This window comes from Vombatus ursinus, unplaced genomic scaffold (assembly GCF_900497805.2).
Source record: "Vombatus ursinus unplaced genomic scaffold, bare-nosed wombat genome assembly UNPS02015016.1, whole genome shotgun sequence".
NCBI lineage: Eukaryota > Metazoa > Chordata > Mammalia > Diprotodontia > Vombatidae > Vombatus > Vombatus ursinus.
This window is the reverse complement of record NW_020954794.1, coordinates 1151288-1178799: the sequence shown is the minus strand read 5'-3', so window position 1 is coordinate 1178799 and position 27512 is coordinate 1151288. Positions and strand designations below refer to the sequence as shown.

General features: G+C 41.6%; 3 protein-coding genes across 8 annotated transcripts in view; all 3 read left to right on the top strand.

Moving 5' to 3' along the window:
• Window positions 1-6832, top strand: part of IL36RN (interleukin 36 receptor antagonist) — an 8050-nt gene extending 1218 nt beyond the window's left edge. Inside the window, exons 3-5 of the mRNA XM_027845716.1 lie at window positions 4081-4166; window positions 5985-6112; window positions 6415-6832. Coding sequence (XP_027701517.1) covers window positions 4081-4166; window positions 5985-6112; window positions 6415-6633 — 433 coding nt within the window. The 3' untranslated portion in view covers window positions 6634-6832. The remainder of the gene's footprint in view (window positions 1-4080; window positions 4167-5984; window positions 6113-6414) is intronic.
• IL1F10 (interleukin 1 family member 10) overlaps window positions 1-26537 on the top strand; it is a 27419-nt gene extending 882 nt beyond the window's left edge. Inside the window, exons 2-6 of one of the 6 annotated variants that reach the window (XM_027845720.1) lie at window positions 13923-14006; window positions 20926-20989; window positions 23591-23676; window positions 25366-25493; window positions 25920-26537. In XM_027845720.1, coding sequence (XP_027701521.1) covers window positions 20958-20989; window positions 23591-23676; window positions 25366-25493; window positions 25920-26132 — 459 coding nt within the window. In that variant the 5' untranslated portion in view covers window positions 13923-14006; window positions 20926-20957 and the 3' untranslated portion in view covers window positions 26133-26537. Of the gene's footprint in view, window positions 1-13922; window positions 14039-16539; window positions 16563-20922; window positions 20990-23590; window positions 23677-25365; window positions 25494-25919 lie in introns of those variants that run through there. The other 5 variants (XM_027845719.1, XM_027845722.1, XM_027845721.1 and 2 more) reach the window with 5 other exon arrangements.
• Window positions 3073-3774, top strand: LOC114030819 (biogenesis of lysosome-related organelles complex 1 subunit 2-like). The gene has a single exon (XM_027845724.1). The coding sequence runs from the start codon at window positions 3073-3075 to the stop codon at window positions 3436-3438; it is 366 nt and encodes a 121-aa protein (XP_027701525.1). The 3' UTR covers window positions 3439-3774.
• Window positions 26538-27512: the final 975 nt, after the last annotated feature.

Sequence of the window (27512 nt, the reverse complement as noted above, 5' to 3'; positions counted from 1 at the left end):
AAGGAAGGAAGGAAGGAAGGAAGGAAGGAAGGAAGGAAGGAAGGAAGAAAGGAAGGGAAGGAGGGAGGAAGGAAAAAAAGAAAGGAAGGCAAAGGAAGGAGGGATGGAGGAAAGAATGAAGGGAGGGAGGGAAAGAAGGAAGGATTAGAGGAAGGGGGAAAAGAAAAAGAAAGAAGGATTAAAGGGAGGGAGGAAGAAAGGGAGAGAAGGAAGGAAAAAAGGAAAGGAGGAAAGAAGGGAGAGAGGGAAGGAGGGAAGGAAGGAGGAAAGAAAGAAAAAAGGAAGGACAGAAGAAGGAAAGAAGAAATCATTTATTTAATGCCTACTTTGTGCCAGGCACTGTGCTAAGTACTTTACAAATATTGTTTCATTTGATTCTCACAGCAACCCTGGGAAGTAGGTGACATTATCAACCTCATTTTATAATTGTGGAAACTGAGGAAGACAGAGTTTTTTTTAAGTGACTTGTCACTTAAGGGTCATACAGCTAATAATTGTCTGAGGTCAGATTTGAACTCAGGTCTTCTTCACTCCATGCTCAGAATTTTATCTACTGCTACCCCTACCCGGGGCAAGAGACAGAAGACCAGTATGTCTTTGCCATTAACTTAGCTGTGTGACAAACCCAGGAGGAACTTCTCTGCGTCTTAGTTTCATAGAATTCTAGAATGTCAGAGCTAAAAAAAAAAGCTTCTAGGTTTCATTTAGTCTAACCATTTCCTTTTTTATACTTTAAAAATAGAGATACCTTTTGTTTCAATGCAGCAGAGCCTTTCTAGCAAACATCTAAATAATGCCCCCTAAACAAAAAACAGTGAACTTATTGATTATTTTTAAATGAGGGATATAGCTATTTCAACTTTGACAGTATCAATTTCAATTTTAAAAAGAAAGAAACAGGCCCAGAGAAGTTAAATAACTTTCCCAAAGTCACACAGTGAACTTGTAGTGAAGCCAAGTATTGAAATTGGAGTCTCCTGTCTCCTGGTCCAACTCTCTTTTTGCTTTCTTCATCATCTCAGCTGTCAAGTGGAGATAATTGTCTCACCTCCAATGTGGGAATTCTCTTTATTAAGATAGGATCTTGTCTAATTTAATCTGAGCCTCCTCTCCCTTCCCTCCTTCTACCTTGCACACTCCATTACACAGAATGGGCTCTCAAGAAACATTTGCTGAATGCTGTGGGCATCACATGAGGTAGTAGGTGGGAGGGTGCTTTGAAATCCCAAATATGTGAAATTGTTATTAGAGAGACAGAAAAGTTATGACAAAAATGGGGAAGAGTAAGGAGGAGAGAAACTTTAGAGAGCTTCTGGTCCAACACCTCATTTTACAGATAGATAAATTGGGGCCCAGAGAGGTGATGGGGTATGTGCAGAACCACACATCTAAGTGATGGCAGAACAGGGTCCAGAGATCAAGATTTCTGACTCCTAGGTCTTTCCATTCTACTGTCCCCAGGAGGCTGGTTATAGCAAATGAGAGAGAACAGAAGAGGGAAGGAAAATGGACTTTAGTATATGGACAGGGACTTTGAGGTGAGCCCATTGGATTGTGCATCAGCTCAGAAGAGCTGGGAGAGAAATATCTCATTGGTAAAATGGGCACAGAGACAGAGGTTGGGGAAAAAGTCAGAGGAGCTTAGTAGGGACAAAAGTAAGGGGGAAAGAGTAATGGGCCTAATCTTGAGGAAAGTAAAGAATCATAGACTTTAGAGATCAAAGGGACTTTAAAGATGTTTTTAATCCAGGAGTCCTTAACTTTATTGGGTAATGTCTGGTGAAGTCTTTGGGCTCCTTTTCAGAATAATGTTGTTATATTTATTTAATGTTTTATTCTTCCCCAATTTACACATAAAAATTATTTTTAAGATTTGTTTTTAAAATTTTTGAGTTCTAAATTCTCTCCCTCCCTGCTCTCTCCCCTCATTGAGAAGGCAAGCAATTTGATATAGGTTATACATGTGCAGTCATGCAAAATATATTAGTCATGTTATAGAAGAAAATACAGAACCCCTCCTCCCCTCAAAAAGAAAAAACAAGGAAAACAAAGAAATTTTTTTTAAAGTATGCTTTGATCTATATTCAGACTCCATCAGTTCTTTCTCTGGAGCTGGATGGCATTTTTCATCATAAGTCCTTCAGAGTTTTCTTGGATCACTCTGTTGCTGAGAATAGCTAAGTAATTCACAATTAATGATCACACAATATTATTGTTCCTGTGTACAGTTTTTTCCAGGTTCTACTCATTTTACTTTGCATCAGTTCATGTAAGTCTTTCCAGGTTTTTCTGAGAGCATGCTGTCCATCATTTCTTATAGCACAATGGTACTCCAGCACAATCATACACCATATCTTGCTCAGCCATTTCCCAATTGATGAGCATCTTCCTCAATTTCCACCACAAAAAGAACTGCTACACATATTTTTCTACATATATATCATTTTCCTTTTTGTTTCTTATCTCTTTGAGATTCAGAACTAGTAGTGGTATTTCTAGGTCAAAAGGTATGCATGATTTTATAGCCTTTGGCCATAGTTCCAAATTGCTTTACAGAGTGGTTACATCAGTTCACAACTCAACCAACAATGCATTAGTCCTGATTTTCCCACATTTCCTCCAACATTTGTCATTTTCCTTTTCTGTCATATTAGCCAATCTGATAGGTGTGGGGTGATACCTCAGAGTTGTTTTAATTTGCATTTCTCTAATCAATACTGATTCAGAGCATTTTTCATATAACTATAGATAGCTTTGATTACTTTGTCTGAAAGCTACCTGTTCATATCCTTTGACCATTTATCAAATGGGGAATAATGTTTTTAAGTACATAAAAGAAAATACACAGGATTACAAAGGAAGCAAATTATAATGATATAGCTATCAAAATATTTTTAAAAACAAGTTCAGGCTGCCTCCCTCCTCACTCCCTCCCCTTACTTCCTTCTCTGACTCTTCACCCTTCCCTTTTTCTCACCTTCCCTCCACTTCCCGCTCTCTCCCCCTCCTCTCCCATCCCCATCCTTCCCTCTATCCTTTCTCCTTTCTCCTTTCCCCTGCCTAGACCATGCTATGGTGGAGATGGCCAAGAAGGCCACGGAGCCCATCGATGCAGACATCATGGGGCTGTGCCAGGACACATTTTCCAAAATGGCCTTGTACCTAACAGGAGAGCTGACATCCACCAGTGAAGACTATAAACTTCTGGAAAATATGAACAAACCAACTAGCTTGAAGTATCTAGAAATGAAAGATATTGCAGTAAACATCAGTAGAAACCTAAAGGACTCAAACCAGAAATCTGCAGCCCTTCAGCCTCATCTGGATCAGATCACTTTAACTGAGGAGCAGGTAGCAGCTCTTGAGCAGGCAGCTTACCAATTGGATGCATATTCAAAGAAACTAGAAGCAAAGTACAAGAAGTTAGAGAGGCAATGAAGGAATTCTTTAGCACAAAGACTTGTGCTACAAGAATGTTTCATAAGAACTGAAATAAGTGGGGTGGAACTTATCACTATGCTTCAGTTCCTAAAAGGAAGTGGTGCTGCTCATCCAAGGAGAATTCTAGTCCCCACTTCTGGTTGGAGGTGTAACTCTGGCCACCCCTGGATGTTTCCTAAACCTGGAGCCCCTGGAACCTCATCTTATTGTGTGCTTCATTGTGTGCCCTGGACCACGGCTCAGAAATCAGGATCAACCCTGTCAGGAGCAGACACAGAGGAGAGGCTCTCATCTCCCTGTCTCCTCCCTTCTCCCCTCTCCCCTAGGGCTCCACCTTAGACTCTGTTATGAATGTGCCCCCTACTCCCTTCATAACCTGTTCTTCAACTTAAATAATAAATGCCAATTTATGACCCTAAAAAAAATCAAGTTCACCTCCTGATCCCCTTTCCCTCTTCTGTACTCATATAAAGGAGGAAACTGAGGCTCAGAGCCTTTCTCTAGGTCACCAAGAGGGCAAATCACAGAGCATGGATTCTGACCTGGGTCTTCTGATTTGGGATCCAAGGCTGTTTTTATTGCATCATGGAAGGCCCAGTGGCTGACTTCACCAAACTTAAACAGACTCTTATGTTTCAGAATAAAAGATGCTACAATGAAGGCCATTTATGTGCAGAATAACCAGCTCTTGGCTGGAAGAGTGCAAGCAGGAAAACTTATTGAAGGTTAGTTACAAAACCAATCTCAGTTTTGCCAGGCTTTCTCCATATTGTCTCTTGGGAGCACAGAAAGGTCCACCATGCAGATTAGCACAGTCTCACAGGCCCAGGCCCTAGAAATACTAGTTATATTTAAAGTAGAATCTTAAGAGTTGGAGGACACCTTGGTTCCAGACTTCATGAAGTCATTTATCCTGAAAGTACAAATCAAAAGTCTCTAACAAAGAGACTGTATCTCAGCAGGTCCCCAAACATTCTTATACTATGCTGCTATGACATTGGAAAGGCTGGGAACATTTTCTTACATAGAAGGAATTTTCTCCATATTTGGGTTTTGTCTAGGCCAGGCCCTCTGCTTTCCTGGGAGAAGAGATTGGTAGTGGGTCTTTGCTTCTCCACTAGCTGATAGAGATGAAGTAGAGCATATTTTTGCCTTTCCCATGCACTGGTCTAATGGTTGAAAGAATCTGGGTACAGGTAGTCATATGCTCTGGAAAGAGAGGATGTAGCTGAGCAAGGCAAACACATTTGTGCCTTGGGAAGGAGGCAGAGTTTTCTCTTCTGTGTCTCTCTGGCCTCATGTCTTCTGCTCATCCAGATATCTGGTGCGTAACTCAGAACCTCATGGAAGACAGCAAGCACCCACATTCCAGACCTTCCATTCTGCCTTCTGCAGAAACTTATAGCTCTGTGTCTCCAGTTGTCAGGCAAGAAAGTATCTGGATAAGTAATCCCTTCAGGACTCATAATGTTCTAGCCCTTTGAGAGTATTTGCATTTTCATAGAGTCCAAGCACCATGGAAGGCTGGTGTGGTGTGTGCGTGTGTGTGTGTGTGTTGGTAGAGATGTTCAGGAGAAAGATTTTCTCATGGCATCCACATAATAGCCTATCAGTATTACATGTCTTCTAAATGATGCTCAGGTGGCATAGACACCTTTCACTGATGTTGAGGAAACTGGACACCACTTCACAGTTGTGTCTTCAACAAAGAACTAGAACCTTAAAGACTCCTAGATCTAGATAGATGGGTACCTTAGAGGTCATCTAGTGCAACGCTTCTTAAACAGTGGGTTGCTACCCCCATGAGGCTGTGAAAAATTTGGCAACAGTAAAAAGGTTTCTGAATGCACAACAGCCAAAGATTAATTAAAAATCAAATGCATAATGAACCCGAGGTGTTTCTGGCAGTGCTTGCCCATATTGCATCATGCAACTTCACTGCAGTCTTGGTTCGAAACACAAAGCATGGGCATTTTGCGCTGCACATGCCCTCAGGCCATGCAACACCTATGTACTCTGCTGAAACTTGAAAAGGGATCACGAAAGGGAAAAATGTAAGAAACCCTGATTTAGTTCAACCTTCTCCTTTTCTAGCAGAGAAGTTAAGTGACATGTCCAAAATCTCACAGCTTGTTGTGACATAGCTGAAATTTGAAATCAGGTCACATGACTCCAAGTTCAGTGCTCTGTGAGTAACACACAAAATAAGCCAAACTGAGTGAATGAGTGGATGGCACTCAAAAAAAGGGAAGCTCCTTTATTACAACACTCTTCCTCCTTGGTGGAGGGTCGTTCCACTCCCCCATTCAAATGAATCCAATCAGAACTTTTTTTGTCCTCCTGTTCAGGCAGATTAAATCAGGTCGCATTCCCTGGACCAGTTAGTTAGTAAGGGTACATTTAATCATTCCAGTCTGGCAGCCCCTTACTTTCTCCCAGTGCTACAGGTAGGAACTTAGGGGGCCCTGCTCCCCAGGCTCACCCATAGATTAGGAAGTTTAGAAGAGAGGTCCTCTTTTTCTCCATCTGGCCCCTTTTTCTAGGTGAAGAGATCAGCGTGGTCCCCAATAGATCACTGGATGCCAAACGGTCCCCGATTATCCTGGGCATTGAGGAAGGATCCCAGTGTCTGTCAGTTGGTATGGCTCAGCAGCCTATTCTCCAGATAGAGGTGAGTTCTGACCTGCAATGCCTCCAAGAAACCTGAATCTTGGTTTACAAGACATAGTCTTGGGTCAGGACCCAGGACAGCAGTCAGTTGGGATTTGCCCCTCATTAAACTAGTAGTGAATGTTTGGGGGGGGTAGAGAAGCCCCATCTATGCTAACTTCTAAATGCCTTTGAAGTTTACCTCCCCCAGGGAATCCTTCAGTGATCCCTTCTATCCTCAGGGAGGTCAGTAGGCTCAGAAGATAGTCTGCCTACGTCCTCTGCCTTAGCTTCTCCTCACTATTCTTGCCTCTCTGCCCTCAGCATAAGAACATCATGGACCTTTATCGCAGCAAGGAAGAATCCAAGAGCTTCACCTTCTATATGTATAACACTGGGCTTACCTCTAGATTAGAATCAGCCATCTACCCAGGCTGGTTCCTCTGCAGTATCCATGAGGAGAACCAGCCCATCATCCTCACCAACCATCCTGACGATTCTGAATCTGTCATCGCTGACTTTTACTTCCGACAATGTGACTAAGTTTAACTTCTCCTAGCAACCCATTGGAGAGATGGCTGTGCCTAGCCTCTGGCTCTTAGCTTCTTTCTTCTTCAGATCATAGAATTTGAGAGTCAGAAAAGAACATCAGCAGCCATCACCAAACCTAGAATCAGGAGGATCTGAGTTCAAATGTGGCCTCAGATACTTACTAGCTGTGTGACCTGGGCAAGTCACTTAACCTCTTTTTGCCTCAGTTTCCTCATCTGTAAAATGGGGATAATAATAGCACCTAGCTCCCAGGGTTGTTGTGAAGATCAAAGAGATAATATTTGTAAAGCACTTTGCAAACCTTAAAGAAGTATATAAATACTAACTGTTATTACTGTTGTTGTTATTATTATTTTAAATATGAATGAAAGGAATCAGTTATATAACATATCTGACAAGTTGTCATCTAGTTTCTTTCTGCTGACTTCCAAGCACAGGGAACCCCCCACCATTCTACTTTTGGACTACTCTGATTATTAGGAAATCCGCCCATCCAAAAGAAATAAAAAACCCTCCAACCTAAATTCACTTCTTGGAACCCTGACCCAAGTGATGACAGGGAAAAACCTAGGTTTTATTCACTCTCCTCTGACCTTCTGATCCTTACTCTCTTCTTCATGAGGGCTGAGCACATGGGGACCATCCATTCTCCAAATATTACCCAGGCTGGAGCAATTCCTCCAGCTTAACTCCTAGAAGGATGGATTCCCTATGGTTTTTCATTCGCTTCCCAGGCCTTTCTTATTGTTCAGGGAATCGGGCTCCTTGAATGTTGCTGCATCATGTCAGATTTAGGAGGGAAGCAGCTTAAATCAGCAGCTACAGGTACTGCACTGTGAATAGCAATGTGCCCCTGGACCACACACTAGTCTCTACAGGTTGGTTCACAAAGGCCAGATGCCCACATAATATATATGACGTAGGATTTGGGAACTGAAATGCTTCCCATGTTTTGGCATCACCAATTTTCTAGATGACCTTGGAAAGGTCATAAGATCATAGATTAAGAGGTAGGAAGGAACTTAGAGGCTATATAATCCAACCCCTTCTTTTTATTGGTGAAGAAACTGAGGCTCAGAGAAATTAAATGATGTGCTCATGGTCATATAGTTAGTGTCAGTGGTGCCATAGTGCATAGAGCACTGGGCTTGGAATCAGGAAGACTCATCTTCGTAAATTGAAATCCAGCTTCAGATGTTTACCAGCTGTGTGACCCTGGACAAGTCATTTAACCCTTTTGCCTCAGTTTCTTCACCTGTAAAATGATCTGGAGAAGGAAATGGCAAACCCCTCCAGTATCTTTGCCAAAAAAAAAACCCCAAATGGGATCACAGAGAGTCCGACACGTTGAAAAATGACTAAACAACAATAACAAAAGAACACATTGCTTCTTCATCTTCAACCTACTGGCAATATGGAACTGTAACTAGGACACAAGAAATTCATATAAAAGTTTCCAGGAAGCTTGTTGGAGGAGACCCATATTAAATCAAAGTAGACCATAGTGAGATCCAGGTTTCTAACCAAATCTGGAACATTTTCCCCCCAGGATATGCTAGTTCACTCTTAGGTATTTATGTTATTTATTGACATTCACTGTGGCTTTGATCACTCACATGATAATAATTTCCAAAAATATCCCCCCATGTAAATTACTCCTCTTTCTCTGGGTCATAATTTGTTTATCCATAACACAAGAGAATGAAATGAATTGTCTTAGAAATCCCTTCCAGTTTTCTCATTTTGTTTCTATGGTTCCTACACAAATAATTCAATTCCATAATTAAGTAAAGTGTTTGATTGTTCTTTTAAAATTACCTGAAGAATTTTTTAAAAATAATAATAATAGAAAAAATCTGGAACTGATAGTGAAATCACTGCCACTAGAGAACAAGGTTCTTGATATTTTGAGGACATTTATTCTGATTTGTCTTTTCTAGTTTTCTTTTTAAATTTTCATCTATTTATTTCTTTGAAGAAGAATGTATCATCTCTCCCTCCTGCTTCCTCCCCCTACTAATTAATTTAAAAAACCCTTACAATAGATACACGTAGTCTGGCAAACAAATTCACATTTTGGCCATCTAAACAAATGAATGTCTCATTCTGCATTTCATGTCCATCGTTTCTCTGACAAGAAGCATCTTCAGTTCTCTGGATTTGTGGTTTATGATTGCCCAGATCTGAGTTGTCTTTCCAAGTTGTTTTTCTCAATAATGTTGTTGTAATTACATAAGCTTTTTTTTCTCTTAGTTGCGCTCACTTCACTCTGCATCAGATCATAGAGGTCTTGCCTGTATTATCTGAAACTGTCCGTTTTGTCATTTCTTATGGCATAATATTCAATTACATTTATATGTCACTATTTGTTGAGTCATGCCCCAAAGGTCAGAATCCCCTTAGTTTCCAATTTGGTACTTTTAGGAAAAGAGCTGTTATAAATGTTTTTGTACACATGGGTCCTGTCTAGTGGTGTTATCACTAGGTCAAAGTCTATGCACAGTTTACTAACATTTAAGGCATTATTCCAAATTGTTTTCCAGAATTTCTGGACCAAATCACAGCTTCACCAACAATGCATTAGTATGCCTCTTTTCCTAAAACTCTCCAACATTCATCATTTTTCTTATGTAATTTTTGGCAGTATGATGGGTATAACATAGAACCTGAGTATAGCTTTCATTTTAATTTCTCTTACCATTAGTAATTTGGAGCAGTGTCTCATAGGAATATTGGAAGCTTGGATTTCTTCCTTTGAAAATTACCTGTTCATATCCTTTGGATAGTTATTGATTGGGGAATGGCTCTTAGACTTATACATTTCAATAAATTCCTCGTATATCTTGGATATGAGACCTCCTCTCCTTGTATTCTCAGTACTCAGCACAATGTCTGGTAAACTCAATAAATGTTTGTTGATTAATTTATTCAATGCTTGTAGAATTGTAAACTCAACAGAGTTCTAGAGTTGGAAGGCACTCAAAGGCTATTCCTGTGAGTATGTTGTATCCCTCTAAAAGAATATAGGTTTTTAAGAGCAGAACCTATCTTGTTCTTGTATCTGTATCCCTATCACCTAACATAATTCCTGATGTATAGTAATGCCTTAAAAATATCTGGCGATTGATTCAAATTTCACCTATAGAGTGCATCCCATCTATCCTATCCTTGGGGAGGGATCATCTAATCTAACTTCCAGGAACAGTACTTATTTCATAAGGTAGCCTCAGTTGTGCAGTAGATAGAGTGCTGGGCCTAGAGTCAGGAAGAACTGAATTCAAATCTAGCCTTAGACACATTAACTATGTGACCCTGGGCAAGTCACTTAACCTCTGTCTGCCTCAGTTTTCTCAACTATAAAATGGAGAAAATTTCAGCATCTATCTTGCAGAGTTGCTATGAAGATCAAATGAAAAATCAATATTTTTAAAGCACTGTGCAAACTTTAAAGGACTATATGAATGTTAGTTATTATTATTGTTGGGAAATTCTTCCTTATGCCGATTTGAAATTTGTCTCCTTGTAACTTCCACACACTGGTCTTAGGTCTGCCCCCTGGAGCCATACCAGGTAAGACCATTCATGATCTTTTAAAAACAGCCATCAGGGCCCCTTGAATCTCTTTTTTAGATTAAATTGTCCCATGTTCTTCAAAAGTTTCTCATATGAATGACATTAAATACTCTCACTGTCTTAGTCAACTTCTTCTGAACAGGCTCCAATTTGCCAATGTCTTTCATTGCTGTGGATTGATCCAGGCATTCTGGGTAGAATTTGGAATTATATCAATTAAGTTACTAAACTGGACATACCTTCTGACCTATTAACTAACAATTTTAGGCCCATATCCTAAAGTGATAAAAAAGAGGAAAAGGTCTGACATATACACAACTATGGAAGCTTATTTTTTTTTTGTAGTGGCAAAGAACTAGAAACAAAGGCGGTGCCCATTAATTGGGGAATGGCTAAACAAATTATGGTTTATAAATGTGATGTAATACTATTGTGCTGTAAGAAGTGATAAAGGAGATGGTTTTAGAACAGCAACCCCATACCCAGAGTTTAAGAAGTACTGAGGGTGATGAGAATGGGAAGAGTTTAAGAAGCTCTATTTTAGAGGAATCTGGGAAGACTTGCATGAACTGATGCAGAGGGAAGTGAACAGAAATAGGTGAATAATTTATGCAGTAACAATAACATTGTAAAGAGAAACAATTTGAAAGACTTAAGAACTCTTGATCAGTGCAATGACAAACCAGGGCTCCAGAGGACCAGTGATGAAGCCTGCTACCCAACTCCTGACAGAGAGGTGATGAATTCAAAGAGCAGGATGAGACATACATTTTTGGACCTGGTAAATGCATTGGTCAATTCTGATTGTCTTTGCTTGCTTATTATAAGGATTGTAGTTTTCCTTTTTCTATTTAGGTTTGGGGAGGGGTGGAGCTAGTAATAGTGTTGCCAAAAAAAAGAAGAGGAAAAAAAGAGGGTCATTGAAGTAATTTTCAAAATGCATAGAAAATAGATGCGTTCAGAAGGAAACACAAACAATACAGCTTTGAAAGTGACATGCTAAATTTATCTTATACTTTTTTTTAAAAAAAGCAATTTGTACAGAATAAAGACTTTCAATTTCACATGAAATCTTTTTCTTTTCTACTTTATATGTGGAAATCCTTTGGTGTTTGAAATTCAAAATAAAATTTTAAATATGATGCTAGATTTAACACTGCTGATGTTGTTTGGCTGGCACATAAGATTGTGGAATCAACTATTTTCTTGTTTAGAAAATTATTTGGGGGAAATAAGAGAGGAGGAATGGGTATACCATTAAGGAACCTGAACATACTTGAACAGGAATTCCCTTTGAAACATACAAAACAAATGGTCATCTAGTCTTTGGTTGAAGACAATCAGTTGCCTAAATATTGTAATTTCTTTTCTCTACAATAATTCTTTAATATATCCCCCTCTCTCTACTCACACAACCACTACCCTAATTCAGAAAATTATTTGTTTACAACATTTAATAAATTTGATAACAATATTTAATGAATTCATCACAAACTTTTATTTTTGCTGTTGTCCCATTAAAGTTAGTATCTTCTTCCCAATTTTAGTGACCCGAAAGGAAGATATATTCACATTATTTAGCAGACATTTATTACACACAGTTGAAGTGATAGGGGCTAGACTTCATGATTTTGTTTGTACAGGAAATGACAACGGTAGAGAAAGAATTTCCCTTTCCACCAATCTCCACCGCTGGTAGAAAGGGAAATTCTCTCTACTGATTCAGGGTGACACTTAGAATGTTGGACAGTTGTCTATTGTCCCGGGAGATTAGGTGATCTGCCCAGGGCCACACTGCTAGTACGTGTCTAAGATGGGATTTGAATCTAGGTCTTCCTGGTTCTAGACTGGTTCTCTACCCACTACGCCATGGTTGTCATGCAATCGAAATATTGTGAAATATTGAAGCTCCCCAATGACTGGACTGATGCCACTTCTAAGGATGTCTAAGCCTTTGATTCAGTTCACTACTTTCCTTTGTCTAAGGGAACAGCAGTGGCACTCTTCATGAGTCTCTCACCAATGTGTCTAGGCATGCTTTCAACCCCACCCCATCCCATACCCCTCATGGTGCCCCCCAAAAGTCTTGCCTCTCTAAATTCTAACTGATCTATTTGATGGGACAATTTCAAGGCAGCCCCATCATTTTGCAGTTCTGGGTACTTCAATCAGTCATTCAATTATCAAACATTTGTTAAGTACTTTCTTTGTTGCTTAGTACTGTGCTAGGTATTGGGGAGATAAAGATAAGTGGATAGAGTGCTGGGCCTTGAGTCAGGAAGACCTGAGGTCAAGTCCAACCTCAGACACTTACTAGCTCTGTGACCCTGGATGAGCCATTTAACCTCTGTCTGCCTCAGGTTCCACAGTTATAAAATGAGGATAATAATAGCCCCTTCCTCCCTGAGTTGTTTTGAGAATTAAATGAGATAATATTTGTCAAGCATTTGGCACAGTACCTGGCACATAGTAGGAGTTATATAAATGTTAGCAATTATTACCCCAGTTATCTATTTCTCATCCCTTGTCTGAGTGGAAACTAGGAGAATATGAAAAATAAAAGTAGGGGTGTCTAGGTAGGTCTTATACAACACACATTTATTAAGTACCAACTATGTTCCAGACATGATGTTGTACTTAGTGACAAATAAGACACAGAATCATAGCAACTCAAAGTTGTGAGCGACCAAAGAAATCATTGAATCTAATCTGCACTGGAAGGAGAATCCCTCCTTTGAGATCACTAAGAAATGGCAGTTTAGTGCAACATTGTCAAACTCAAATAGAAATGGATCCATGCCAGTAGCATGTTGACTCTGAAAACCACAAATTAACATCATCGACATTTTATTGTATTTTTATTCATTTTATTTGACATCTCCCAATTACATTTTAATCTGGCTCAGGACTCACTCAGGAATTTTGCTGGCAGCATGTGGCCATCATTAGTGAATTTGACACCTCCAGTCTAGTCCAACCTGTCCTGAGCCAAGCATCACTTGACTATCTCCAGCATCACTAATAAGGGCTAATCCAACCTTTAAGTGAAGTTTTCCAGTAAGACAGAGCCCATTGCTTCTTTAGATTATCCATTTCCTTTTTAAATAGCTCTAATTATCAGGAAATCACTCCTTACCTCAAACCAAAATCTGTCTCTGTACCTTCTACCTACTGGTCATAGTGTAAGACTTTATGTGTATCCTGATTAAATTTCACCTTATTTAATTTGACCCAACATTCTAGCCCTTTGATCTTTTGGAATCCTGATCCAATCATTAAATTGTAAACTATCTGTTTTAGTTTTAATAAGCATTCCATGTCCTCAAGGAGTGTACAGACTCAAAGGGGAGCTAATCTACACAAAGAGAAACATAATGCCAATTAATATATACTGTGTTTAAAAGAGGAGTACCAAGTACCCTGAGATAAGATGAAGGAAAGATTACTTCCCGGACAATAAGTATGCTTTGGGAAATTCCATGATGAGAACTCTCTCCACTCCATTCTAATTTGAGTAGAGGGCCTATCATAAACAATTTCCATAGAAAACTCATTCATGATTGATATTATAAGAGAGCTGTCTTACTGGTTTTGTATTTCTGCCTATGATAGCATCTGGGCTTACAAATCAAGGGCAATATCGGGTCCTCCACCCACCATCTGTCAGCATCACCACCTCTAGTCCCAACATGTTTGTTATTTGAAAGATGACAGGTGGAGATACTGAGAAGTTTATCCGTCCAGGAATCCAGCTGCTGGGGCCAGGGTGAAGCAGGACAGTAGATGCCAAGGTACTGGTCAATACTAAGGTCTGAATCAGCTGGTAAGAAAAGAGGCATAGTTTTGTTTTTCCTTTCTCTCTTTCTAATCTTTGTTACAAAGAATGGTTTGCTGGGCTGGGAGGAGTGAGGAATGGCTTGGGAGACAGGGAGGGGTGGGAGATGGCTTTAGAGGCAGGGAGGAGTGAAGGATATCTCTTCAAGCAAGAGCGATATAGAAACTAAAGATAATAAAGTAAGATTTTAAAAGGAGGATGAACTTAGAGGTTTCATTTTGGGGGAATATTTGTTGAGCCTAACGTAACAATAGAATAATAAGGAAAGATCATACATGTGTGCTCATGAATGTGTCTTGTTAAGTTTGTTTCTCATTTCTATCTCTGGCAAGGGAAGTTCAAGATTAATTACGAGAGGTGTAGTTTCATATCCTGAATAAAATGTGATATGCCATGGTCCAAAGAGAACAGCTAGGCAATGTGATATAGTGAGAACTTTGGAATTGAAATCAGGCAAAATCTGGTTTCAAATCTTTGCTCTGATACTTACTAGCTGTATGATCTCAGGCAGGTCATTTATGTCTCTGAGCCTCAGTATCCTTATCTGCAAAACTGTGTGTGTATGGGGGGAGGTGTTTTGTTCAAAAAGTGCCTACTGTGTGTAGAGCATGTGTTGGACACTGAGGAAGATGCTGAATTTAGACAAGACCTGGTCCCTACTGTCGTGGACCTCGTAAACTCACAGCATAACTAGGAGATATAAGCAGTCACTTCATAGGTTTTTGTTTCTATTTTTGTTTGTTTGTTTGTTTTTGTGCAAGGAAAATGCTTTGTAAACCTTAAAGCAGTACATAGTGTTATTATTAGCCCTTCCTAACCTGGCCTCTGACTGCCTTTCCAGTCATCTCAGACCTTACTTCCTCCCAACATTTTGTATGATCCAGTGACACTGGCATCCTGGCTTTTCCCACACAAGACCAACTCTGGGCATTTTTACTGGCTGTCTCCCATGCCTGGAATTCTCTCCTTCCTCATCCCTGCCTCCTGGCTTCTTTCAAGTATCAGTCAAAATTCAAGAAGCAAGAAGCCTTTCCCCATCCCCCATAATGCCAATACCTTCCCTCTGAGATAGCTCCAATTTATCATGTCTGTATCTTGCTTGTATATAGTTGTTTGCATATCGTCTTCCCCATTCAAATGTGTGTTCCTTGAGGGCAGGGACTTCTCATATTTGATTGCATCTTTGGTGCTTAGCATAGTGCCTGGCACATAGTAAGTCCTTAATAAATGCTTATTGAGTTGATATCATCTGAGCCATCTTGGAGATGCTTGCAAAAGAGAAAACAAACAACAAAAACACCTATGCTAGTCCCCTCCTAGTTGAGCATTTTCCCTTCACAGTATTTAAAAGAATCAGCATCTCAGAGCTGGATGGGATTGTAGAGGACAGATACTCCAACTTATACCCAAACAGGAATCCTCTTTACATCATTTCTCCTAGTTCTGTAGTTACTACAATTCCCCTTCCCTTTTCCCTGTTCACACTTCACCACCCCCATCTTTCTTTTGACCTCTTCCTCTGAAAATAGTGATCAAATCAATCATAATCAATCAGTAAACATTTATTAAGCACCTACTGCATGCCAGACTCTGTACTAAGTGATATTACCATAACAACTGGAAAGGGCATGACAATCCACCTCCTTAAGACTCTCTTCATAGCACTATAAGTCCCAAGACCAAAGCTCCTATCCTTAGCCACTACTGCCTTCAACGCATTGTATCCCCTGATTAGAAGTCAAGTTCCTAGGGGGCAGGGATTATTTCACTTTTGTAGTCATATTCCAGTACCCAGCACAGTACTTGAAATATCATAGGCACTTAATCAATGCTTTTTCATCCAAACGTTCATTTGCTGTCCTCTCACTGAGACCATGCAGCACTTCTTGGAACTCGTGGAAAATGTACAAATTCCACTCTATGTCTGCCTGCTGGAACAAGACTAAGCTAAATGGCATCATCACCCAGGGCTTGTGCCCTGGCATCAACCTGACCTTGAATTATTCAGAGATTGGTCTCCTCTCTGCTCCACTCACAAATGCTCCTTGTCATTCCTTGACCTCCTCTGTCCCAGTCTGCGCAGCTACTAGGGGGTGAGGGGAGAGGGCTGGGGATAGAGACAGACTTAGAGATACCCAAGCCCAAGACAGGGCAAGAGAGGGCGCAGGAGTGAGACTGGCTTGACCATGCACCAGCTCATATTTGTTTAGTTGGCTACTGAAGCCACAAATGACAACAATCATGATGGCAGTGGCAGCAGCAAGGACCTAAATGCTTGGGATCTCAACCTTTATGGCAAACATTCATTAATGCCCCCCTCCCGCTTATTATCCCCAGTGATCCAAAAGAGTTGGTGCTTCTTTTTTTTTGTTACCCTTCCTAAACCAATTATAGGGCAAACCATTGGTTTGACCCACATTGACCAGGACCTATAAACACAGGGCAGACACTGGGACAGACAGACTGAGTTTCTAAGCCCCAGGATTTAAGAGCTCTATACAAGGACCTACAGGTCAGTGATGGTTAAGAAGGGGTGTGGGGGGGGGGTTAAGGGGGTGATGATAACCTCTCAATTCACTTCTTTCTGTTTGTTTCTATTTCTCTATCTCTTTCCTCTTATTTTTCTTTGCTCTCTCCTATTTTCTCTTCCTTTCCTCTCCTTTCTCTATTTTTCTATCATTTCTTTCTCCTATCTTTTCTCTTCTTTCATTTCTATCTCTTCCTATTTCTCTTCTCTAACCCTATTTACTCTCTCCTCTATCTCTCCCTGTCCCTTTTACTCACTCTTTCTCCTTCCTACCTTCTTTCCCTTCCTTTATATTTCCCACTCTCCTACTCTATCATTGTCTCTATGTTTTCCTCCCTCTGTCCCTCTCTCCTCTCTTTGCTTTTCTCTCTCTTCTATTTCTGTTTGTCTCTTCTCCCCTTCTCTCTCTCTCCCCTTGCCTCTCTCCTTCCTTCTCTCCATCTCTCCCTCCTCTGTCTTCCTCTCACTCTGTGTGCGTGTGTGTATCTCTGTCTGTCTGTCTGTCTCTCTATCTACCCCATTCCTCAATACCCATTCCCATTCTCCTCTCCTCCTCTTTCTCTCCAGGTGAATTTTTGAGCTCTCTATAGATTCCTGCTAAAGACGTGATTGAGTTAGAAAATGGTTTAGGAGAGCTAGGAGAGAGTGAGGACTGGTCACAAATGAGTTCAAGTCAAGGTCAACATTTATGAAGCCCTTCTTGTAGGTTGCCAGCAGAACACAACCTCTGGCAGGTCCAACCAAGGTAGAAAGGTTTTGAGTAATGGGCAGGGTATGGATTGTATATCTTTTGTCTAAGAGTGGTCCAAGCACAGTGAGAGGTGGCTCACCTCCAGACTAGCCACAGGGTGAGGCATTTTTTTGACCAAAACTCAGAAGGTCTCAAAGACCTTTTACTTAACTGCAGAGGGGTTACGGAGTACCCACAATGGCAAAACTATGGATCTATGAGCCATTTGCAGGATAGGAAGATAAATGCCATCAATAGTAAAGGATATTGTTTAGGGTTCGATGGCTGCCATGGAAATAGAGGGGAAAGGATGTGTCTGAGAGATGCTTTGAAGGAAGAATTGAAAGTTTAAATTGGATAAAAGTTTAAATAGCAGATACAAAGACAAAGAAAGAGTCAAAACTGATGCCTAGGGTTTGAGCTCTGTTGACTGGGGGAGAACAGTGTGACCACTGAGAGAATCAGTGCCATGGTTCAGTGGAATGAGCACTCCTTCTGAGATTGAAGAACCTGGGTTCCAATGCTGCTTCTGACAATTACAACCAGTGAGACTCGGGACAATTCACTCAATGTCCTTGGGATTTGGTTTCTTCATCCATAAAATGAGAGAAGCTGGATTCGGATCCCTTCCAGCTTTTGATTCATGCTCTTAGGAGTTAGGTGCTGCAGTGGAAAGAGTGCTGGGTCTGGAATCAAAAAGACTTGAGTTCGAATCCAGCTTCAGAAATTTATTAGCTATGTGATCCTAGGTAAGTCACTCAACCTGTCTGCCTCAGCTTCCTCAGTTGTAAAATAGGATCATAACAGCACCTACCGCCCAAGATTGCTGCACGGATCAAATGAGATAATACTTTTAAGCTGCTTATCAAAGTGATTGGTACATAGTAAGCAATTAATAAATGCCAGTTCCCTTCACTCTCTAAAAAAAAGTGGGGAAATTGGGACAAAGAGTTAGTTTTAGGGGGAAAATAATGGGCTTGATTGCTGGACATGTTGAGTTGCAGCTGTTGGTAGGAGACCCAAATGGAGACTTCTGGTAGGTAGATGAGTAAGAAGTCATTAGTGAAGAAGTTTCAGTGGAAACAATACACAATGGGAAGTGGAAGATGGGATCAAAGTATTCATGATAAAACTATTAACCACATATTTATAAGGCATTTTTACAGCTCACAAAGCACTTTCATAGACATTATCTCATCTGATCCTAACAACAGCCTTGTGTGGTAAATAGACAGGAGCCAGGAAGCTATGATTATGCCCATTATATAATGAAGACAGGGACATTGGTGTTCAGTGATCTGCCCAAAGTCACACAGCTAATAAGAATCAACTTAGGCTGAAACCTTACTTTGGTTCTAGAGAAATCTGGCTAATCTGGCTAAGGTGACCTGATGTCCTCCTATAGGAAAGTCAGCCCTGGGGTGTGCCTTCCTGTACCTCCTACTACATCCCACAGTGACATGTTACACACACACATACACACACACACACACACATGCACTCACACATGCACACACACATGCACACACACGCATACACACGCACACACATACATAGAGTGAATCCCTCTTTTTGCTTTCTTTCTCTCCTTGCTCATGAGGAATCAAATATACCTTCTAATCCAGACTTCTTTTCTCATACTTCTGCTTTGAAGAGCAATTTTGCAAGTTGGGGCCATCTTCCTCTTCTGCCTGACTGATACTCCTCTTTCAGGACACACCCACTATTATTAGCTGTTTCCCCCAACACCAGCACTGATTTAGCAGTTTTTGTGAACACTCAAAGGATTCACCTAAATTCCATCTTTCCCATGTCCTGCATAGGTCCATCACTTTGGAGAAAATTCTAAGGGTGGGACAGAGTTTTAAGTTTAACAGACTGGGGAAAAGCACAACAGAAAGAGAATAATGTGTTTGGGGGTCAACAGCAGGATGCTTTTACAGCAAAGAAAGCTGGAGACTGATGGGGGAGTGTTGGCCAACCTTATAACATAGCATGATACCTCTAAGGCTGGGAAGGGATCTCAGAGGTCATCTAGCTAATCCCCTCATTTTACAGATGAGGAAACTGAGGCCCAGAGAATTAAAGTGACTTGCCCAAGATCATACAGCTAGTAAAAGTCTTGCCACAGGACTTTGACAACTCTGGAGGAGAGAATGAGGCTGATGACTTTAAACAGCTCTGTCTCACTTAAATTCATTTCACTTGCATGTCAAGACCTCATTCTCATGATGTCACTGGTCCGCTTTGAGAATGAAAGAAGAACAACAACATAAGAAAACATCAAAGACAGGATTTAAGCCTAGGAATTCTGACTCTAGAAACAGTCCTTTAACCACGGCATCTTGTTGTCCTCTGAATCCCTCAGATTTTGGAGCTGAAAGGGAGCTAGAGGGCCACCTAGATTATTTTTAAAAAGGAGGAAATTGAGGCTTGGGGAGTTGATGTTACTGACCCAAGTTTACTTAGAGCAGTCAGCAGGACTAGGGCTCAGTCTTTCTGATTCCCCCAAATTTTAAATTCACACCAATCGGGGCCGATTACAACACAGATTCTCACATCTCAAACCCTCTCATAGTTCTATGGTCTTCTTTCTGAGGCCATTTGGAAAGCACATGGATTTCTTTTCTTTAAAAACCTTGCGAGAATGAATAGCCACCTCCAGTCATGATGTTCTAAGCTCATTTCTTGTAATTTACCAATTCCAGCCAAATCCTGGTATTTCAGTCCATAAAGAGCAGGCCTCTTGTCACCCCGCTCCTGCATCTTCCTCCCTCCCCACCACCAGGGACTAAGGGCTGGGCCATATTCTTCCAGATGATACATAGAGCCAGAACCTGATCCTAGGGGAAAGTCTCCAGACAGGGAGGGGGAGGACTAGATTCCCAGCTGTGCCTACCACTGCCTCACCCCCCTCCAACTCTGTTGCTGAGCTCTAATCTCCAGGAATTTGGAATTTTAGAGCTAACCAGGGATGTGGGAGAGAGAGCATCATATCCAACTCCCTCATATTATAGGTGAAGAAACTGAGACTTGAGAGAAGTAAAGAGGCTTTGTCCAAGTTCACAAAGCTGGTATGTGAGAGAGCAGGGTTTCATAGTAAGAGCTCACATTTTTCTAATAATGCCTTATGGCTTACAAAGGGCTTTCTTCCTAATTCTGTGGAGTAGGACCTCAGATATTACATTCCCATTTTACAAATGAGGAAATTGAAGCTCAGAGAGGTTTCCAGCTGTGCCTGTGGTCAAGTAATAGATTCCTGTTTCAGCTGGTCTTCAAAACAAGATTTTCACATTTCACTAAACTGCACTGTATCTTTTCTAGTGATTTCGTGACTGAGGAGTAATGCATATTCAGCTTGGGGAGGTCAGTCAGAGTCAGATTATGAAGGGTTTATGTGTTAGAGTTTGCATTTTTTTCCCTTAAAGGCAGTCCATTCTCCAGTTTGCAGGAAATGTTGACATAGAGCACGTGTTCATTCATTCCTCACTACTGCCAGCTGATCCCTTCCTGGAAAAGGAGACCTAGAAATCAGAATATGGAGACTCTCAGGTCCACAGGCTTCCCAATGCCTTCCTGTCCTAAACAGAGATTTCTCTTCCTTTCCTTTCTCAGCAGGGCTCCGGTGCACTCCGCCTTAGACCGCAGAGATGTGTTCCCTCCCCATAGCCCGATACTTTGTGTAAGTTTTCCCAGTTTCTTGGCAGGGACCCTCCTAAAGATCCCTCAGCCTTCCTTAACCTGCTGAAGAGGAGATATGGGGAGACAAGAAAGCTGTCTTTATATATTTGAAGGTTGTCATATATGGTAGGGTTATATGGTACAAAAGAAGAAAAGCTTCAAAGAGGAAAATTCAGGCTTCCGTGTCAGGAAAAAAGCTGCCCCAAGTGGAATGGGCTACTTCCAGGAGCAGTAGTTTCCCCTCCCTGGAGAGCTTCAGGTGTGGACTGGATGGCCACTGGTCCCATATCTCACAGCGGAGGTCCCTTATTGCATTAGATGACCATTGAACTCTCAGATTCTGTGATTCGGAAATAACAAAAGAAACACAAGGTAGAGCTCAGTGCTGGCTCATAGGGGAACAAAAGACTCACAGACACACAAATCAGCTGAGTCTATGAATGAGTCACATGATAAGACCTTTACCTAAGGTGGAAAATTCTAAAGGGAGAGGTTCCAAGTCTTGGTGTAGGACTCTGATCCAAACTGAAACTGACTTTAACACACGTAAGGTGTTAGCCAGGGCTGATACCTGGTTAGAGGAACCTCACAGGGAAATGGCTAGATTCTAGCTGTAGCCTGGTCAGAATAAATTAGGAGCTCCCAGGTCCTTAAGAGGTATGATTCATGCAAAGTGAAACCAGCCCAGTGGCCCTAGGTAATCATGCATTACTTTGATGTCGCTCACACCCCTATTTCCTTTCCTCCTCTCCTCCAAAGCCCCATATTTAGCTTCTAAACCTATCATTATAACACAATGCTGGCCATGAATGATGATGAAGGAACCTTGGCCAGCTCCAATGATCTCTTTTCAGCCGTAGGAAAACACTTGGCCAAGCAAAGTTGTGACAGTCTTGTCCTATGTAAAAACATCTCATCTCCATTAGGAGAGAACTCGGGAACAGGCTAGGAAAAAAACTGAGATAGACAGATCTGGGGACAGTCAAACCAGTCCAAAATCTCATCCCCTCTGCAGTGACAGCAAATTTCTACCCTGGGGTAGTTCCAGAAGTTTTCATAAATTGTTGAGGAGGGGAAGAATATGACAGAAAGCTCAGTTCCTGGAATCATGTCACAAAAACGTCTACATCACAAGAAGCAGGCTTGGAGGAACAGGGAGCAACAATCTTGTTTTACTCCATAGCTTGAAAACTGATCATTGTGTTTGGTTCTGGGTATTATATTCTAGAATGAGCACGGAAAGGGTGAAGACCTCCCTGAGGAGAATGACCTAGGAAGGTCAGGTGGAAACTAGGTGGTACAGTGCATAGAAGGTCGGAACTGGATTCAGGAAAACCTGAGTTCAAATACAGCCTCAGACATTTAATAACTATGTAGCCACAGGAACGTCACTTAACCTGTTTGCCTCATTTTCCTGATGTGTAAAATAAGGATGATAATAATCGCAACTACCAGGGACAGCTGGGTGGCACAGTGGATAGAGTGGGCCTGGAGTAAGGAAGACCTGAGTTCAAATCCGACCTCAGACACTTAACACTTACTAGCTGTGTGACTCTGGGCAAGTCATTTAACCCCAATTGCCTAAAAAAAAAAATAATAATAATAGCAACTAACTCCCAGGGTTGCTTTGAGGATTATTATTTGTGAAGTGCTTCGCAATGCTTAAAGCTCTGTATAAATTTTAGCTGTAATCATTATAAAAGGGCTTTGAGTCTTGACATGGGAGGAATAGTTGAAGGAACAGGGAATATTTAACCTGGAGAAGTGAAGCTAATTTGGGTCTGATGTTGGCAAAAGCTTCCTAACCATTGTTTAGTCAATTAGTTGTGTTCAACTCTTCTTGGCAAAGATAATAGAGTGGTTTGCCATTTCCTTCTCAAGCTCATTTTACAGATGAGGAGACTGAGGCAAGCAGAGGTAAATGACAAAAGAAGGAAAGCTTCAAAGAGGAAAATTCAGGCTTTAGTGTCAGGAAAAAAGCTGCCCCAAGTGTAATGGGCTACTTCCAGGAGCAGTGGTTTCCCCTCCCTGGAGAGTGACCCAGGGTCACACAGCCAGTAAGTGTCTGAGGAAAGATTTGAACTCAGGTCTTCCTGACTTGAGGACCAGCACTCTATCCACTGCATCACCTAATTTTCCTCCCAACAATCAGAGATATTCAAAAGTAGAGTGTGCTGTCTTTCAGGATAGTGGGTTCCCCCTCATTGGAGGTACTGGAGCAAAGACTAGAGAACAAATTGTTGGTTTATTATGAAGAGGATTCCTTTTCTAGTATGGATTGAATTAGATGGCTTCCTTCATCTGCAGAATGAACGGGTTGGACCTCAACTCCCATTGTACAGATGGAAAAGCTAAGACACTGGAAAAGTCAAGTAGTTTGTCATTAGTCACATGTTGAGTCAGGACATGAATCCTGTTTCTCAGTCCCATGTTCTTCCTAATTCGTTGTGATATTTCCTTTAGTGTATGGGGGAAAAGAGAGACTGATGGACTGTGGGGTGGAGGACTGTATAATTGTGTGTGTGTGTGTGTGTGTGTGTGTGTGTGTGTGTGTGGAGGAGGGTGAGATTTGGGGCCTCACGCTAATCTGAAGATTTTTCAGAATCAAGGATGCCGAACAGAAGCCTTTATACTTGAAGAATGACCAACTCCTAGTGGGAGAATCAAACTCAGAACTCTGCAGTGCAGGTGAGCAGCTCCTAAGCATTCCAGGTCACCCACCTGGCACCACTCCTCCCTCTCCCCGCCCATCTGGTGCCAGAGTTGGGCCCCATTGGCCAACGAGTTCCTTTACAGGTACAAGAGCAGCTGTAAGGGGTCATAAGGATGTGGGTGAAAAATACCATATTCTTTGTTTGGGGCACAAGTCTACTAGAGATAATTTTGTTAATTAAATATTAATTACTTAATAATTAAATTATTCTAACTCCAGAGGGACAGAGCAACACTGACATAGAGACAGACATTGACAGATGGATAGAGACAGAGACAGAGACAGACTGACAGAGACAGAGAAAGACCAACACAGACGCACACACAGAGACAGATATCAACAGAGACAAAAGGGAGGAAAGAAAAGGAGTGAGAGGGACAGAGGGAGAAAGACAGAGAAAGAAAGGAGGGAGGGAGAGACAGAAATATAGATGCTAAAGGTCAGAGTTTCCCCAAGCCTTTGAAATTTTCTCTGCCACAAGCAGTTTTGGATTAAATTGAAAATATCCCCAAACAATGACATGACCCCATGATAAATAAAACAATTACAGAGCTCAGGTGAAAATTTAAGCAACTATTTTTGATTCATCCGATAGAATATTCACTTAAAATGCCAGAGAAACCTGGAGAATCATTTTCCCAAAACGTTCAGTCCAATCAAGTATGGAGATAGAGAATGCCCTTAATTAGATTATAGTGTACTAGCTTTAAATGTGATTACCCTTCTAATCTGGGGCAGCTGGGTGGTGCAGTGGGTAGTCAAGAAGACTCACCTTCCTGAGTTTAAATCTAGCCTCAGACATTTACTAGCTGTATGGGCAAATCACTAACCCAGTTTGCCTCAGTTTCCTTATCTGTAAAATGAGCTGGAAAAGGAAATGGCAAACCACTCCTACATCTTCACCAAGAAAACCCCAAACAGAATTAATACTACTCCCCTAATCCATCTTCCTTCCTAAACTTAGAGTTCCTTCCTGAACTTTGACCTAGTTTTTCTCTTAGAAGCTGGTTAAGGGGCAGCTAGGTAGTGCAATGGATAGAGCACTGGCCCTGGAGTCAGGAGGACCTGAGTTCAAATCCGGCCTCAGACACATAACCCTGACTAGCTGTGTGACTCTGGGCAAGTCACTTAACCCCAATTGCCCTCACAAAAAAAGAAAAGAAATTAGTTAGTTCTTTGATAAGAATGAAGTAAAAATGTTTTCCAGCAGAACATTGTTTTGGAATTGAGAGTTAAAGACATACTGATAAGAATTTCTCATTCCAGTTAGAAAAAAAGATTTCAGACTAAAGCATTTTCCTAACACTCTTTTGTAAGATATATCCCAAAGAGGGAATGGCGTGTGAAGAGCTCAAAATACTCCTATAACTCATTTTGCAGGACACCAGCAGGGCCTACCTGACCCATCAGGTTGGACTGAACAAGGACATCTACCAGAACACAATGCGTAACAAACAACACCTCAACCTTTCTACCTTTGGTGGCCCAGGAAAGCAAAGGGTTAACTCTAAGGCTCAGGCTCCCCACCCAGACTTTTGAGGCAGATCCCAGGAAACATCCCTGTGTCTGAGGGAAGGGCCACTTCTGTCTAGATTCTTGCCTTTTTCTTGGTGAGCCTTTTGCGGTTCCCTCCATTTCCAAGTTTATTTTTCCTTCTCTCCTAGAGAAGGTCTGTGTGCTTCCCAACAGATCCCTTGATCGAACCAAGTTCCCCATCATTATGGGAATTCAGGATGGAACTCGATGCTTAGCATGTGCGGAATCAGGAGAAGGGCCCTTCCTACAACTGGAGGTGAGAAAGCTCTAGGTGCCCTACCATGAGTCATCTAGCACTGATATGAAACTCCTGCTTCCTAGGCCTATGTTCTTCTTTTGATGTTATGATGCTTCCTTTGGTGTATGGAAAAAAGGAGAGGATGACAAGCTTTGAGGTAGAGGGTCAGTATCCCTATTCCTATTTTTCCCATGTCCTGTGCTCCAGTGGGGAGAGGAATGCTGGTGCCTTCATTCTCTCTTGCCTTTCTCTCAACATCCACATAATAGCAATACCTTCCTTCTTTAAAAGATAGCGCTCTCCCCTTCCCTAAAGAGCTGCTTCTTTATTTCCTTCTCTGACCTCCAACTCTTCTGATCCCCAGTCCAAAGAGACCTCAGGGGCTAATACTCCTCATTGTACCCAATAACCTCCCTGTGATCAAGTGTCCCTTCTTCCCCATAGGATGTGAACATCGAGGACCTGTATAAGGGTGGGGAGGAGGCCACCCGCTTCACCTTCTTCAGGAGCAGCTCAGGCCCAACTTTCCGGCTGGAGGCAGCTGCCTGGCCAGGCTGGTTCCTTGGGGCTCCAACAGAGCCCCAAGAACCAGTCAGACTCATCAAGGAGAGTGAGCCCTCCCCCAGAACGCAGTTCTTTTTTGAACAGAGTCGGTAGATGCCAATGGCTTGAAAGCCCCAGCCCCATGTCTGGCTTCCAGACCCTGCTCCATCTCCAGGCAAAGTTCCCCTCTCCAGCCCTTACTGTGTGTCCCTTTGTATAATGAGGATGAATCTCCTTTGGAGGTTATGAGGGGTAGTGGGCGCAGGGTTGCTTTTATCAAGCAAGAAGTCCTTGGACAGATAAACCCAGCATCTCCTCCCATCCATTTGGTCCCATTTTTGTCGTCATAAGTATCCACTGAGATTCAGAATTTTCCAGACAGTCCAAGCCCTTCTAGTTCCAGGAAGAGCAGCCTTAGACCATAGAACTATACTCTATTCACCCAGTACCACTCAGAGTCTCATGTTCTGTCCATTTCAAACCCTTTTGCCAATCAATCAATGTACTAATGACCAAGTACTTTTTGAGTGCCTGTTGGTTTGTGGGGGAAGAGGATCTCTGCTATGGACATGTTGGATTTATGGTGATGGTAAAGTGTCTAATTGGGTTCAAGTCCTCACCAGACACAAGAAGGAATCTGCTAGGAGAAACTGGAGGTAGAGAAATATAACTCAGGAGAGAGGGCAGGGCCAGAGAGACAGATTCAGGGGTCACCAGCCCAGAGATGATAGTTGAACCTAGGGAAGCAGACAGCCAGATAGTCTCAGGGAAGGTGAATGAGTCAGGAAGGACAGAGCAGAAGGAGCCTTTGAGGAGGGAGGACAACCAGCCAATGAGCCCAAATTAGCTTGTCAATCTTTCCTAAGACCAAATAGTATCCTGCTCTTCCAATATTTATTAAGAAGAAGATGGGACAGGTAAAGGAAAAGGGGCTCAGCTCAGGTCATGAAGCCAATCAGTTATAGAGCTTGGTAAAGGATCAGGATGTTCATTTTCATCATTATTGTTTTGGGTCTACACCTTCGACTTCATAAGGGTAGGCAACTCAGGACATGCAAACTTCCTTCACTGATGCTGACCAGCAACTCAATGGAAAGAGAACCTTTTCATGGTCATCCAGCAAGTGCATCTCAATTAATAGGATGTAAGTTTCTTGAGGGTAAATTTGTTTTATTTTGGCATCCCCAGCACCTAGCGCAATGTACAGAGTAGGCACTTAATAAATGCTTGTAGTTTGATTGATCAGAGACAGCCTTCAAATTCAGTTTTTCTGATTGTCTGCCATACCACACTACCTCTCCAGATCAAGAATTAACATGGTGAAAAAATGGAAGCCAAAGGACCTAGGAGCAAATCCTTACTCTGACTTACTTCATGCATGAACTTGGGCCCCTGTTTGGGTCTCAGTTTCCTCATTTGGAAAATGAGCAATTAGCAAATTTTGAGCAAAGGTCCCTTTGCTACCATCACCCCCAAAACACCTCCTTTACAGTC

What these genes read in the sequence shown, in the direction of transcription:
- LOC114030819 (XM_027845724.1), top strand. Translation starts at nt 3,073, where the DNA reads ATGGTGGAGATGGCCAAGAAGGCCACGGAGCCCATCGATGCAGACATC.